The sequence below is a fragment of the Gobius niger genome (genome assembly GCF_951799975.1).
Source record: "Gobius niger genome assembly, chromosome: 19".
NCBI classification, from domain to species: Eukaryota; Metazoa; Chordata; class Actinopteri; order Gobiiformes; family Gobiidae; genus Gobius; species Gobius niger.
The window spans coordinates 13,323,552-13,337,051 of record NC_136870.1 but is presented as its reverse complement, the minus strand read 5'-3'; the positions used below and the strand labels follow the sequence as shown (position 1 = coordinate 13,337,051).

At 41.9% G+C, this 13,500-nt stretch overlaps 1 protein-coding gene across 1 annotated transcript; it reads left to right on the top strand.

Annotated features, from left to right (window-relative positions):
- Window positions 1-3,497: 3,497 nt before the first annotated feature.
- On the top strand, window positions 3,498-12,125 carry pde6c (phosphodiesterase 6C, cGMP-specific, cone, alpha prime; the record flags this gene model as incomplete). Its single annotated transcript, XM_079577585.1, has 22 exons — window positions 3,498-3,965; window positions 4,299-4,451; window positions 5,707-5,796; window positions 6,369-6,509; window positions 6,582-6,656; window positions 6,739-6,803; window positions 7,712-7,778; window positions 8,044-8,091; window positions 8,407-8,556; window positions 8,990-9,133; window positions 9,441-9,506; window positions 9,620-9,775; window positions 9,868-9,975; window positions 10,120-10,229; window positions 10,315-10,402; window positions 10,472-10,572; window positions 10,656-10,763; window positions 10,848-10,911; window positions 11,004-11,078; window positions 11,162-11,245; window positions 11,325-11,478; window positions 11,555-12,125. The coding sequence occupies 22 exons, from the start codon at window positions 3,498-3,500 to the stop codon at window positions 11,587-11,589; spliced, it is 2,550 nt and encodes an 849-aa protein (XP_079433711.1). The 3' UTR covers window positions 11,590-12,125.
- Window positions 12,126-13,500: the final 1,375 nt, after the last annotated feature.

Here is a 13,500-nt window from a genome sequence, read left to right as displayed (position 1 = left end):
GCGCTTGTTATGTTCAAGGCTCATGTAACCCCTCCTCTGAGGCTTGAGGTTGAGGTAAAGCACCCAGAGAAGCCAAACATCTGCAGCTTGCATAACCAAAGTCCAGGCTTGTTGAAAACACAGCCATCACTCATGCTGTGCAGACATAATAGCAGCTGGATTCTGGCCAGGGGCTCTGCAACATTTCAAAAGAGAGAATATTGGCCAAGTGGGATATACACTCAGGGCTATAGGAAACATTTTGGAGTGCATTAACAGCACGCCTCTAATGAGAAGCAGCCTATGTTTTTTAACAGTGTGAAGGTAGAAAAGCACATCTTCATTACCTTATCTGGCCATTTATAAGTATATAAAAGAGAGATTTGTTTGTCATGTGAAGCTATCAAAACCAGCTTGTGGCAACAAGGAGGACATTTTTTGTTTTCTTTCAAGTAAGAATATCATTTCTGAGATAAAATGTATTTATGCACAAATATTTAACTGTCCAGGTTTTTGTAGTAGATGTGTGCGTGTATGTAAAAGGCCCAGTCTCGGTGCCCTAAAGATCGTTGTGTTTCTACATGTTCTATAGAGCTAATTTTAGTTTCAGTGGTATTTCAATGAGCATGTTGTTGTCTAACTACACATGGCTAGCATTATGGCTTGCAAAACCAACCTTTTTGAATAACAAGTTAATAAAGTATGGGGTGGAACCTTCCATGAATAACATCTGTGGTCTGTATCTCTTCTTTTGGCCAGTTTGTTATTCCTGCAGGGTATCTAATTACTGGCAGGGCGTACTTGCTTATTGGCTTCTTAGGACCTGCCTTACTCATTGGAGGTATTTTGCCGTGGCCACTTTCCTTGTCACCTCTTCGAGGTTCCCATTTGCTTGTGGTATTCCAAGGTAACTGTCCTCAATGTCTGCTATTGTTCCCTCTGGGAGTGAGACCCCCTCTGTGTGGACTACCTTCCCTCTCTTAGTCACCATCCGACTGCACTTCTCTAGCCCGAATGACATCTCAATGTCTGCACTGTAGATCTGGGTGGTATGGATCAGTGAGTCGATCACTGGCTCTTTCTTAGAGTACAGCTTGATACCATCCATGTAGAGGAGGTGACTGATTGTGGCCCCGTTCCTGTGTCGGTATCCATAACCAGTCTTGTTGGTTATTTGGCTGAGGGGGTTCAGACCTATGCAGAACAGCAGTGGGGACAGGACGTCTCCTTGATATATGCCACATTTGATAGAGACTTGTGCAAGTGGCTTGCCATTGGCCTTAATCGTGTTTTTTCACAACCTCATTGAGTTTGCAATGAAGGCTCTTAGAGTCCTGTTGATGTTGTGTCGTAGGCCTTAGTCTTTCGGGTCCTGCAGTCTCGAGCGACTGTTCTGTCTACCAGGAGCTGGTGTTTGGCACCTCTGGTATTTTTACCCTGCCATTGAGCGTACACGTTCGCTGGTTGAGTTGTGAACAGCCGGTTTATTGGTCTGGCCTTGTTGTCTCTCGTGTACCTCTTTAGGCGGCTGGCGAAGGCTTGGAGCCTTTGTTGGGCAGTTTCCAATGCTTCAGGTATGGACTTTTTCATTTACTTGCTTTTTCATTGCACTTTTCAGGGCCTCTGTCAATTGACTCACTTCTCTTTGTGCTGCCTTTTGTTAGCCTCCAGCCTTCTTTTCCATGGTGGCTATTTCATCCCATAGTTGCTCTTGCGATAACCAAGTGTTTAGGTTCACTGCTGCTGTGGAGTATATCAGCTCATTGGTTTCAGTAATGTTTGATGTAGGAATCGCTCTGATAGCTGCATTCACATCTCCGAGGAGACTTCCTGATGGTACTTAACTTCGCCTCTGTAATTTTCTTTGGGGTTGCCTGGTGGACCGCTAACATATTATCATGTTAGCATTTGTTTTAACTGGGTCTTGTCAATAGCAATAGCTTTCAGTAAGAAAACACACTTAACAGAATACTTGATTTTTATACCTCAATGCCGTCTCTTCGCCTGAGTCACCTGCTCACCCACTGAGACACCAGCTGCTCTAATTTATTTCCAAAACGCCTTTCACACTTTCCCTACACAACCTCTTTGTTGAGCTGAAGATAAGCAGTCCTAAATCCAATCGTGAATAATAGTGGGGTTGTCCTTGTTCTGCAGAGCTGCCAGCATTAACCAGACAGTCAGCTGTTAATAATAGCGGGACATCTTTGTCTGGGCGCTTGTTCTCAGACATCCCCTGTCCCACCTCTTGGTTTGCTTCCAATTGTGGGACTAATGCCTCCACTGGCATGGTTGATGAAAGCAGGCAGCAGGCACCTTCAGAGCATTAGGAGCATTTATAGAAGGTTGACACTATCACTGACAGCGCCTATTTAAGCACTTCCGCTGCCCCAACATCAACTGCTGATGTAACCGAGGTAATGTCTATGGCGTTACAGGTTTAATTAGAGGGATATCTGAACAGAAAACCACATCCTCAAAACAAAATGTCAGGCAGTAGCAAATGCCATGTTTAATTACACCGATTGAATTGCCATAAATAAAAATTTAAAAATGGTCATGTTTGCAAGGTTTGGTTACTCTGAATAGGATAATTATTGAAAGTTTTGCTCACTGCAATACACCTTTCTCAAATATTAAAAATGGTGCTATTTTTGGTGAAAGTGTGCTGCGCCTCAACTATAATATAGCCTATGTTTTGGGTCTATGTTTTGCGTAGCATGACTCTAGTCGTTGTTGTTTCATGCCGATATATGAGTGTACATGAGCAAACATAGCCTTCTCCATATTCTTTCTTTTCTGCTCCCTGGCCTGTATGAAAGTGAACGCATTAAATCCCCTTCAGTGAATCCGGGCTGTTTCCACAAAATGAAGCTGAAATTATGAGGAAAACCTTTCATGAAACTTGCAGGCCTACAAAATCGCATGATGGTGTGATGAGAATGATGAACTTGAATTTGCATCATGGCGGGCGATCACTTCAGAGAACAAGTCCTGCACATATGGCTTGACAATGCCACAAAAGCCCAGCCAGCAGGTGTCTATTCAAGCCTTAAATGTGGTCTTGCAAGGTCTTATATCTTCTACCCCTTCATTGTCTTGTCACCCAGCCATGTCCCGGATCCACCTTTGCTGCTGCTGTGGGGAGAAGGACTCCAGGGAACTCCAAAGCTGACTTCTGACCCAACCGGAGTTCCTTTCTCTTTCACACATGGGATGATCTGGGAGCATAAAATGATCAGCGTGAGGGATTTGCAGGTTAAGGACGCTTAGGAGCAGGGCTTTTAATGTCATGACGTCACATTAATTAGTGGCCACTTTGATCCCTTCAGCTCCTAAGCCTCACTCTCCCTGCTCAGTCTGTCTCCGCGCACCTGACGATGCCTTGGTGACAGTCTTGGGACCAGTGGAGGACCCATGCGTGTCTGCCCGTACAGCCAAGGCGCACTCACTTTCTACACACTTTTCAGGTGATGTTACAGTAAAGTGGACAAAAGGGGAACGCTAAAGCTGTCAAAATGGCCGACAAGGATAGTGTGGAGAAATACCTGGAGAACAACCCCCAGTTCGCCAAAGAGTATTTTGACAAGAAGCTGCGCGCCGAGGCCCTCACCGCCGCCTTCAACGCCAGCGTCGACGTGAAGGACGCCGCCTCGTTCAAGGATGTTAACTCGATCCAGGAATCTGCCATCATCTTCGAGCTGGTCAAAGAGCTCCAGAAACCCACGTGCATGGAGCAGTCCATTCACGTCGTGCTCCAGAGGATAGCGCTGATCATCCAGGCCGATCGGATGAGCCTTTACGCGCTGCGGGCTCGGAATGGAGCGCCTGAGCTGTTTACGTCTCTCTTCGACGTGACCCCGACATCCAAATATGAGGCAAACCTGGTTCACCCGCAGACTGAGATAGTGTTCCCGACGGACATTGGCATCGTGGGCTTCACAGCGCACTCCAAAAAGCCCCAAAATGTTGCTGACGTCACAAAGGTGAGGGTTGCCTTGAGAGAGTAAGATTTGCTGAAATGCGTAAAGGCCTTTCAACGATGCTTTTGAGTTCCTTTTAAGTGTAGCACAAATGATGCTGACAGACACAGCTATTGACCAAGTAGATGACACCAAAGGCAAAAAAAACAAAAACAAAAACTTTTCAACACATAACTAATAGGCCTAATAGAAATCAGTTCAACTTCAAGCAGTGACTGTAATACATTACTATATCATAACTTTGAGTTTCTTACATGTTAAGCTATTTAGTCCATCTGATTGGATATTGAGTAACTGTAACTAAAGTAACATGATTTTTCATTTTCTCTGTAACAGAACCCAAAATTCAGTGACTTTGTGGACAAACAGACTGGATACAAGACCAAAAACATGCTCAGTTTCCCTCTGATGGCTGAAAAAGAGTGCATTGGAGTCATCATGGCACTTAACAAAATCGGCGGGGATAAGTTCACTCCGGAGGACGAGGCGGTAAGGAATCCCACTGTTAATAGGCATATTTAGAGCTACACAGTCGAGCCACTACATCAGGACTCTCTAACTCTTCATAATGGTAATGGATTGGAGGGCATATGAGATGACCAGAACAGACAGAAGTGGCAAAGTGCAATTCGATTTGTGTTTGTACGAGGGCAAAACTGATGCTCTTTTGCTCAATACATCATCAAAGGAAGGGACTGCCTTGAATTATCGACAGCTGGTTTATGTGGTATGTTGAACATGTTGAAAAAGAAGAATGCTGCAATGTTCTGACACAAAGGTGCCAGATATTATTGTGCATCACTGTGTGCTGTTTGTAAGATTATTCATAGGCAAAAATGCTGAACGTGGGGTCATGATGTTACAATGTAGGATGTATTTACAATCTAAAGAGGAGTCTTAGTTAAGTTTTAGTTGTTGTTATTGGCTTCAAATTCACCAGGACATCGGCCGATAATGAGATTAGTGTTCGAAATAGACCTTGATACAAACACTGTTAATCAGACTGTGCCTCTTTGCAAATACATAGACATTGCTTTGCCGAGAATTCACACTCATTATTGCTTGGCTACTTCCTGGCTATTATCTTCGAGCCAGTGTATAGCTATATGGACTTAATGACCTGCTAGTGAGGAACATTGGAGAGAATGAAGCAGGCGATTTCAGGGCCAAACTGAGAGTGTGTTGGTATTGAGCGGTGGGCTGTGCTTGTTATAATGTTATAATGAGTGCTCAATTGAAAACTGGAGGTGAAGAAAAGGCAGTGAAGGTTATGTGTGCATTATGCAGGAGCTGACATAAACTGCTTGAGGCACATTATAAAGTCTAATGCAGTGTATCGACCAAAAAAAAAAAAAAATCTGTGCAATAATGCATAGATGACAAAATGATGTGTTAAAACTGCTTTCCATATTGTTGACTTAATGGTCATTTGAGAGTTCAACTATTTTAAACAAATTATATTTTTTGGCACGTCTGGGGAAAAACAAAACATTTCAGTCCAATTAAAAGGAGACATACACTGCATTTGTATGAGGATACTGATAAATACATTTTATATACATGCTTCATGCATATTTTAAAGTATGTATGTGTAAAATGCGAATAACCTAAGTCTCCCAATTGGATATTTTCTTTTCATTGACAAAAAAAATGATCCTCCTGTTGTAGATATTGTAATTATAAACTTACTTCACATGCTTTGAGGCTCTAATAGTGAAAATGTGCTATATTTCCTGTTTTCCAGCTCTTCCACAAGTACATGAATTTTGCCCAAGTCATCGCCCTGCAGCACTACACGGCCTACATGTTCAATGTGGAGTCCAGGAGGAGCCAGGTACACAGTGTACTGCAGTAGCTCCGAATGTGTCTGTGTGCCCCTAGGTCATGCTAGGTTGTGGTAAATCCATTCATTGCTGTGTGAGACTTTACTTTTATGTTCCCTGCTTTCTCTCACTTACATTGTTGGAGCAATTTTCACTATTCATTATTTGACAAATTATGAATAATTCTGAATTATATTATTATAAATTAAGGTTAAAGTGGCTATACGAAACCATTATGTGCATAGAACTCGTGCAAAATCAAAAAAAGATCATTAAAACTTGATGCCAGAACTAGCAAGTTAAGAGTCAGACTATTGGTGGCTATTGAAGTGTAAGTACATATAGAGGTGAGAACTTCATGACGTTACAGTATTCGGCAAATGTAGCATCAACTCTTCCACCGTGTTTATTTCGATTTGAGTAGTGTTATTTGGAAGTAGCACTGTAGCACTATCCTGTTTCCCCGCTTTCGGTCAGGTCAAAAGTTTGCTCCTTGTGTTATCCCTGTTTTTCTGTGTAGTCGTAACAGTTTGTACACTGTTCAAGAAGTCTCAATTATTCATTTGCCGACGCTCGCCCGCAGGTCCTGCTGTGGTCGGCCAGCAAAGTGTTTGAAGAGTTGACAGACATTGAGAGGCAGTTTCACAAAGCGCTCTACACTGTGAGAACTTACCTTCTGTGTGAACGGTACTCCGTGGGCCTGCTGGACATGACCAAAGAAAAGGTTGAATACAGATGGGAACGTCATTTAAATCTATCGCAGCAAGAACAACTCTAAAAACATCTTTCACTTTAGGAATTCTACGATGAATGGCCAGTAAAACTAGGCGACGTGGAGCCCTATAAAGGACCCAAAACACCAGATGGCAGGGTAAGGTCAAACTTTCAACCCTTTTGTACGGGACTGTCTCTGTATTACAAAACAAGATCTAACAAGCATCTATTTTGCACAGGAAGTCATCTTTTACAAGATCATTGACTATCTGCTTGAAGGCAAAGAAGAAATCAAAGTCATCCCGTAAGTAGGAGCTCTAGGAAGTTGGCACGGCAGCGGTTTCAATTGGCATAGATACTTTTTTTTCAGTCAGATGCAATTTCTCCAGTCTTTGGAGTAGACTTACTTAGTACTCATTGTGGCCATCGCATTTGGACAATTTTGAATGGATATTAAAGCAGAACTAAGTAAATCATGCCCCTAGAGGCCACAAGTGCCACTGCAGGTGTCGTAGCATGTTGCGTTTTTTACTCATTAATTGTCTGTGTTAGTAAATACTACACTGACAGAAAAGACAAAGGGAAAGAGGGATATTGTACATTCACTTACACAATGGAGATCATTTTTTTCATTCAAACTTGGCTGTAAATACTGTTTAAGTGGCGCTAGCCCGCAGTTAGCTTTGCCCGTTAGCCTGTTAGCTTCCATTAGTGTGTATTGGGCCTCCGGGTCGAAGCAGGGAAAGCTGCAAGTGTGGTTTTCTGGCCAGAGACACCAGGGGGGAGATGAAAGACCCCCCAATCATCCCATTAACACTTGTATTCCCCCCAGAGGGACTACAAAAAGGATTTGTTAATGTAAAGAATTAAAACAGGGGTCATAAACACTCATTTAAGTCTGTTTTTGTCAGAGAATCTAGTACACAAAATCTGACCATCGTCTCAGCTCATGAATAATTAAGTGTTTACAATTGATGTGGGTGATGTCAACAGTTGATTTGAACATGTTTACTTTATATCTTGGGACACAGATGAGGAGGTTTATATTAAAAAACAGCGCCAGGCTTGAGTGATATCATAGATTGGAAAGTTTATTTTAAAAGAGAAGCTCAGCACTCGCCAGCTTTTTAACATTCAGCTCAAGCAGGAGACACTCGCTCACTCCCGCTCACCAATCTTTGTGTGTTTCTCTTCCTTCTCACACTTTTTTAGCGGCCCGCCTGCAGACCACTGGGCGCTTGTTAGTGGGCTCCCAACCTACGTCGCGGAAAATGGCTTCGTAAGTCTTCCACAACAGCTTTGGGGCAATCGCAATTACAAGCACCCATGGAAATATACAAAAAGGGAGGAAAAAAATAGAGGTGCTGGGTTGTGAAATGAAGACAGCAAGCGGGGTCAAAACAAACATGCAGCGGCAGCGTAGTTGTTTGATATGGTGCAGGGCATTAATGTATTCTGGGCCGTGCATGCTTCAAACTCTGCGTGCACGAGATGGTGATGTGGATAAATGAAGAAAAATGCTTTGTGCTTTTGCTCTCCAACAGATCTGCAACATGATGAATGTGGCCGCAGACGACTACTTCACTTTCCAGGTAAGGGTTCGTGCATATCGAGCAGTACATGCAGCGGCTCATGAATCTGCATAGTGTTTTGAGTTTTTTGAGTTGCTTGTCTTATGCCAAGTTAGATCGCCAAACATCCACTGTCAATCAAGGGAAATAATGATGATAAATGAGTAAAATAATTATCATGTATCTAGATCTATGTGTGCTTTACACGTGTTAGAATTGACAATAAAGCTGTAAAACAAAAGCTCAGCTCAGAATTAAGTCCAATGAAATACAGTAGATCAATATGAGCACCATTTAGCATTGTTCACGCTCTTATTTTGAAATCCTTGTTTGCAGAAAGGACCTGTGGATGAGTCTGGATTTGTCATCAAGAACTGCCTGTCGCTTCCAATAGTCAACAAGAAGGAAGAAATCGTCGGCATCGCCACTTTCTTCAACAGGAAAGATGGCAAGCCTTTTGATGAACACGACGAGCAGATCACCGAGGTGTGCACACTGCATTTTTTACACTACGTCTTGATTCCCGACGTCTTCTTCCTGTCTCATTTGCAACTTTACATGTAACACAACAGGTGTTGCACCTTTTTTTCTTTTTTTTTTGCTTTTATGAAAAAAATAAGACAGCTTATTGTGGCATTCATTTGCATATAAATAGTCTTCTTACTTATCTCCCTTGACACGATACGGAGTCGGCTTTACTCACAACATATGTTCACCAGTTTGAGAACAGCTTAATTTATAAGGCACTTTTACTTGCATACAATCCCATATTATGCTCATTTGAAATTTTGGGGCCTTTAACCATGTGATAATGTTCTGTCCTCATAGCTGCTCATAAGTACTAATATGAAAACATGAGAAAAAGCCCACATGAAGCCTAATATTGTGAAAATGTTGCTAAAGTTTCTATCTGTTCCAGGCTCTTACGCAGTTCCTCGGATGGTCAGTGCTCAACTGTGACACCTACGATAAGCTGAACCGCACGGAGTACAGGAGAGACATCGCTCAGGACATGCTCATGTACCAGACTAAATGCACTACCGAGGAAATGCAATCCATTCTGGTGAGTAACTCTTCTTTTGTAGACAATATTAGACAGCTTATTTCATTTACAGAGATTAATATTCAAAGTTCACGGTTCAGGGTGACTCCCATGAATTTGGGAATATTTCAAAACGTATTGTTATTGCAATATGAGATGACGCAACACCCATATTAGTGTTGTTTTGTGTCTAATTTTGTGTCAATGCAACATAATGGACATTTTTGATACATATTTTTGTCTCTGAATTATTGTGTTTTGTACGTGCCGAGGACAGTTTATTGGGAAATGATTGTAAATAAAAACCTTGTCTCTTTTATGTAACCAGAACACCAAGGAGAAGTTTGATGCTGAGCCTGAGGACTGTGACCAGAAGGAGATGTACAAACTATTAGTAAGCATCGCAAATTTCCAAACAATGTGTTACTCCTTAGAGAGCTCAACATCCATTTGAATTATGAATGAGCTGTGCGTGAAGGACCTGATTCGCTGCTGTTTTTTGTGCAGCGAGCAAACATCCCGGCGGCTAATGATGTCAACGGAGAGGATCTCTACAAATTCTCCTTTAGCGACTTCCCCGTTACGGAGCACGGCCTCATTAAGGCTGGCATTCGCATGTTCTTTGAGCTCGGGGTGGTGGAGAAATTCAAAGTCCCCGCTGAGGTGTGTACATTTACAACTGCTTAGAATATACCCAAAATATTGCGTCATGTTGCCAGTGCTAAGTTTTCAAAAATCTTTCCCCCCGATTGTAGACGCTGACCAGGTGGATGTACACGGTGAGAAAAGGTTACAGAGCCATCACTTACCACAACTGGAGACACGGCTTCAACGTGGGTCACACTATGTTCTGTCTACTGCAGGTAATCATTCTACTCAACACACTGTACATTCATGAATGCAAAAGGTTAGCTTTAGGAAACAGCAGCAGCAACATGCAATATGCTATTACTACTACAACTACTACAACTTCATATAAACAATGTTGTGGTTTGTTTTTGTTACAGACAGGGAAGCTGAGGAAGTACTACTCAGATCTGGATGCCTTCGCAATGGTAGCGGCTGCATTCTGCCACGATATCGACCACAGAGGAACCAACAATCTCTATCAGACAAAGTAAAGTGCAATAAAATACAATAAAACAAGATTTGTCAGTGCCCAAAGTAGAGCTAGACTCATGGCCTTGTGTCTTGGTGTATAGGAGCTTACATCCTCTGGCCAAACTGCACGGCTCCTCCATCTTGGAAAGGCATCACTTGGAATACAGCAAAACACTCATGGGGGAGGAGGTATGTCACACAAACGTTTCTAATTGCATATCTAGAGAATTTTTAATTCAACGTTTTTATCTTTTTTAGAGCTTGAACATCTTCTGCAACCTTCAAAAGCGTCAATTCGAAAACGTGCAACATCTGTTTGATGTCTGCATCATTGCTACAGATCTGGCTCTTTACTTCAAGTCAGTAACAGCAATGAAAGTATACAAATATGTAGAATTTTCACTTTTATGAAACAAATCTCTTATTTGTTTGCCTCAAACAGAAAAAGAACGATGTTTCAAAATATAGTCAACGCCACAGAGCCAATGCCGGACGAGAAAGAGGCCATTGCCTATATTTCCAACAACCCCACCAGGAAAGAAATTGTCATGTAAGATACAAAAACATCAGTTTGAAAATAAATAAATGATTATTTTTGTGTCCAAATCAAATGATTTATTTTTATTTTGTCAAGGGCCATGATGATGACCGGCTGTGACTTGTCTGCTATTACCAAGCCTTGGGAAGTACAGAGCAAGGTGAGCGCTCATCAATGTCCATACATACAGTTATAAAAAGAACTCGACACCGATTTCTGTAAATACTCACTGCAATATTCTGTTTCCCTCAGGTGGCTCTGATGGTAGCAGCTGAATTCTGGGAACAGGGTGATTTAGAAAGAACTGTTTTAGACCAGCAACCTATTGTAAGACTTCCCCCCTTAGCCATGAACATTGTTTTCTCAGATCAGATTGCCTTATTTGATTAAATATGTGCTCTTTTCCACAGCCTATGATGGACCGAAACTGTGCAGAGCAACTACCCAAGATGCAGTGTGGTTTTATTGACTTTGTGTGCTCATTTGTGTACAAGGTAAGAAAAAAAGTTGCATTACTTGACTACAAGCGTATGGATGCAGTCTGAAACCTTTTGTGTTTTTGGGGTACTTTAGGAGTTTTCCCGGTTCCACAAAGAGATCCAGCCCATGTTTGACGGCCTGAACAACAACAGATCACACTGGAATGAACTGGCCGAAGTATACAACGCGAAGATGAAGGCCATTGAGGATGAGAAGAAGAAACTTGAAGGAGGAGATGAAGGAAAAGGTAATACATCTGGTTCATAATTAAATGTTCTAAATGTTATTCAAATGTGTCTAATCCTTTTGTTTCTATATTTTAGCTGAAGGGAAGTCAAAGACCTGCACCATCTGCTGAAGCACATGTCCCGGACTCTTAGTTAGGACTCGTATAAGCTACATTCATCCTCCCGATTGGACAGCTGGAGCCATTCACACCAGTGTAGTCCTGCATCTTCATCATCGTCATGCTTTTCTTATTGTGGCGGACATTTTGGTCTGACGTGGACTAGTCGACCTGATCCTGAACTCTGAAGACTTCTAGCATACGGTATACAGACTAAACTGTACAGGCCTGTGTGAGATACTGCGCAAAACCTCAGCCTCAAGGACAAATGTAGCCATCATAGAGACTGATTTGAGACGTGGTTGACAACATGTGGAGTCTTCCATGAATGTATATGATGATATTTAACTGTAGATAAAGAGAAAACATACACGTTATTGAAGGGGTTCATTTATATACAGTACTAAAGCATTATCGAGTAACCACAAACACAATGCACTTGGCTGCCACTGTTTTGGCCCAGGCAGGACTTGTTGTGTGGTAAAGTATGGTTTTAACTTAACTTATATCGTTAACAAAGCCAACATTGTTGATATAAAGGTCAAATGAAGTGACATTTCAATGTATGATGTTCCCATACCTCATCTTGTCAAACCTCAAGACTTGTCCAATGTTATAGTACATACTTCACTATGAAGTTTATAAGCTACTTCATTTTTGACACTCAGAGGATTTTCTACTTGTTATTTGTCTGGTTGGATAAGTAATATGGGACAAGTGTAGATAATGCATACTGTACAATATATCCAGCATCACCACTATGCTGCGTATTAAGTCCTTTGTACATTTAAATGACAAATGATAGCTAATGTAGCTATATCAAAGAATTTGGTCAGGTATTGTACCTGTGTTATAAATGTATATAGACAACCAGAGAATGTGAGGTTTAAGGTTGATTGAGATCTAATTTGTTTGAGTCATAATAACTTTAATCTTTTTTCCCACATGGACCACTCTGATTGCCAGCCATTGTTCATTCAAACATTCTTACAAGTGACACTTTAGACCATCAGGGCCGCACACATTTGGAGATTATATTAGTTTTGGAGAATGGAGTTAGCAGCATTCACTCGAGTGCAGGCCATTATAAGCCTCTGCTCAGTAAAGTAAATTAGGCAGTAAACACTGGCAGCGTCAGCCAGGCCCAAAGGCCAATCCTTTCGACATAACCTGAATTGGACTTGATCGGTTAGGGAATTAGAGAGTAGACTGTACTTCTGCTATTTCAGAATCACTTAAGATATCTCCCTCCTTCAGCAAAGTCAAACTAAGGCTCCAGTGTTCAGTTACACAACACCATGCCATCTTCTTTAATCAATGGGGCACTGTGTGCTCTTAATCCAATCAGAATGGCTTTGGGAATTCTAAGAATCTCTGTCTTCACCCTTTGACTGAAGCAGGGTGAAACTGCGCTAATCACTGAAACCAAACCTGTGCTTTACTGTACATTAGTTATAAATAGGCTTGACATTTTGCACTCCAGTGATATAAAAACATTGCTCTTGTTCAAACAGAAACAAAACAGCAGGTCTGTACGTGCGGTGTGTTACAAAGCCGCCACTAGCACCATTACTGTCACGTCTAGAAACTGAATGCCCTTTACTGTACGCATGTGTCATGAGATGTATTATGTATAGGCAAATAAAGAAGATATGGAGGTGTAAACGCCCACAGTGGCTTTTTGTCGATGTGCAAATGTGCTCCGCTTCCTGTTGCTGCTTCGCTCACGTATGGAGGTTAAGATGGAGACGGGGTATGAACTGGAGACACCTCGGGCTTAGTCATATATCGTGCAGGGATCTAACAGGCGTCAAAGCTGGATGAGCCCCTGAGCAAAGAGGATTGCAGTGGATTGGATCTGATCCCGCCTTGATAAAATGTTGTTTAACATGCTGCATATTGCCAACCAGTCATTTTGTGTAC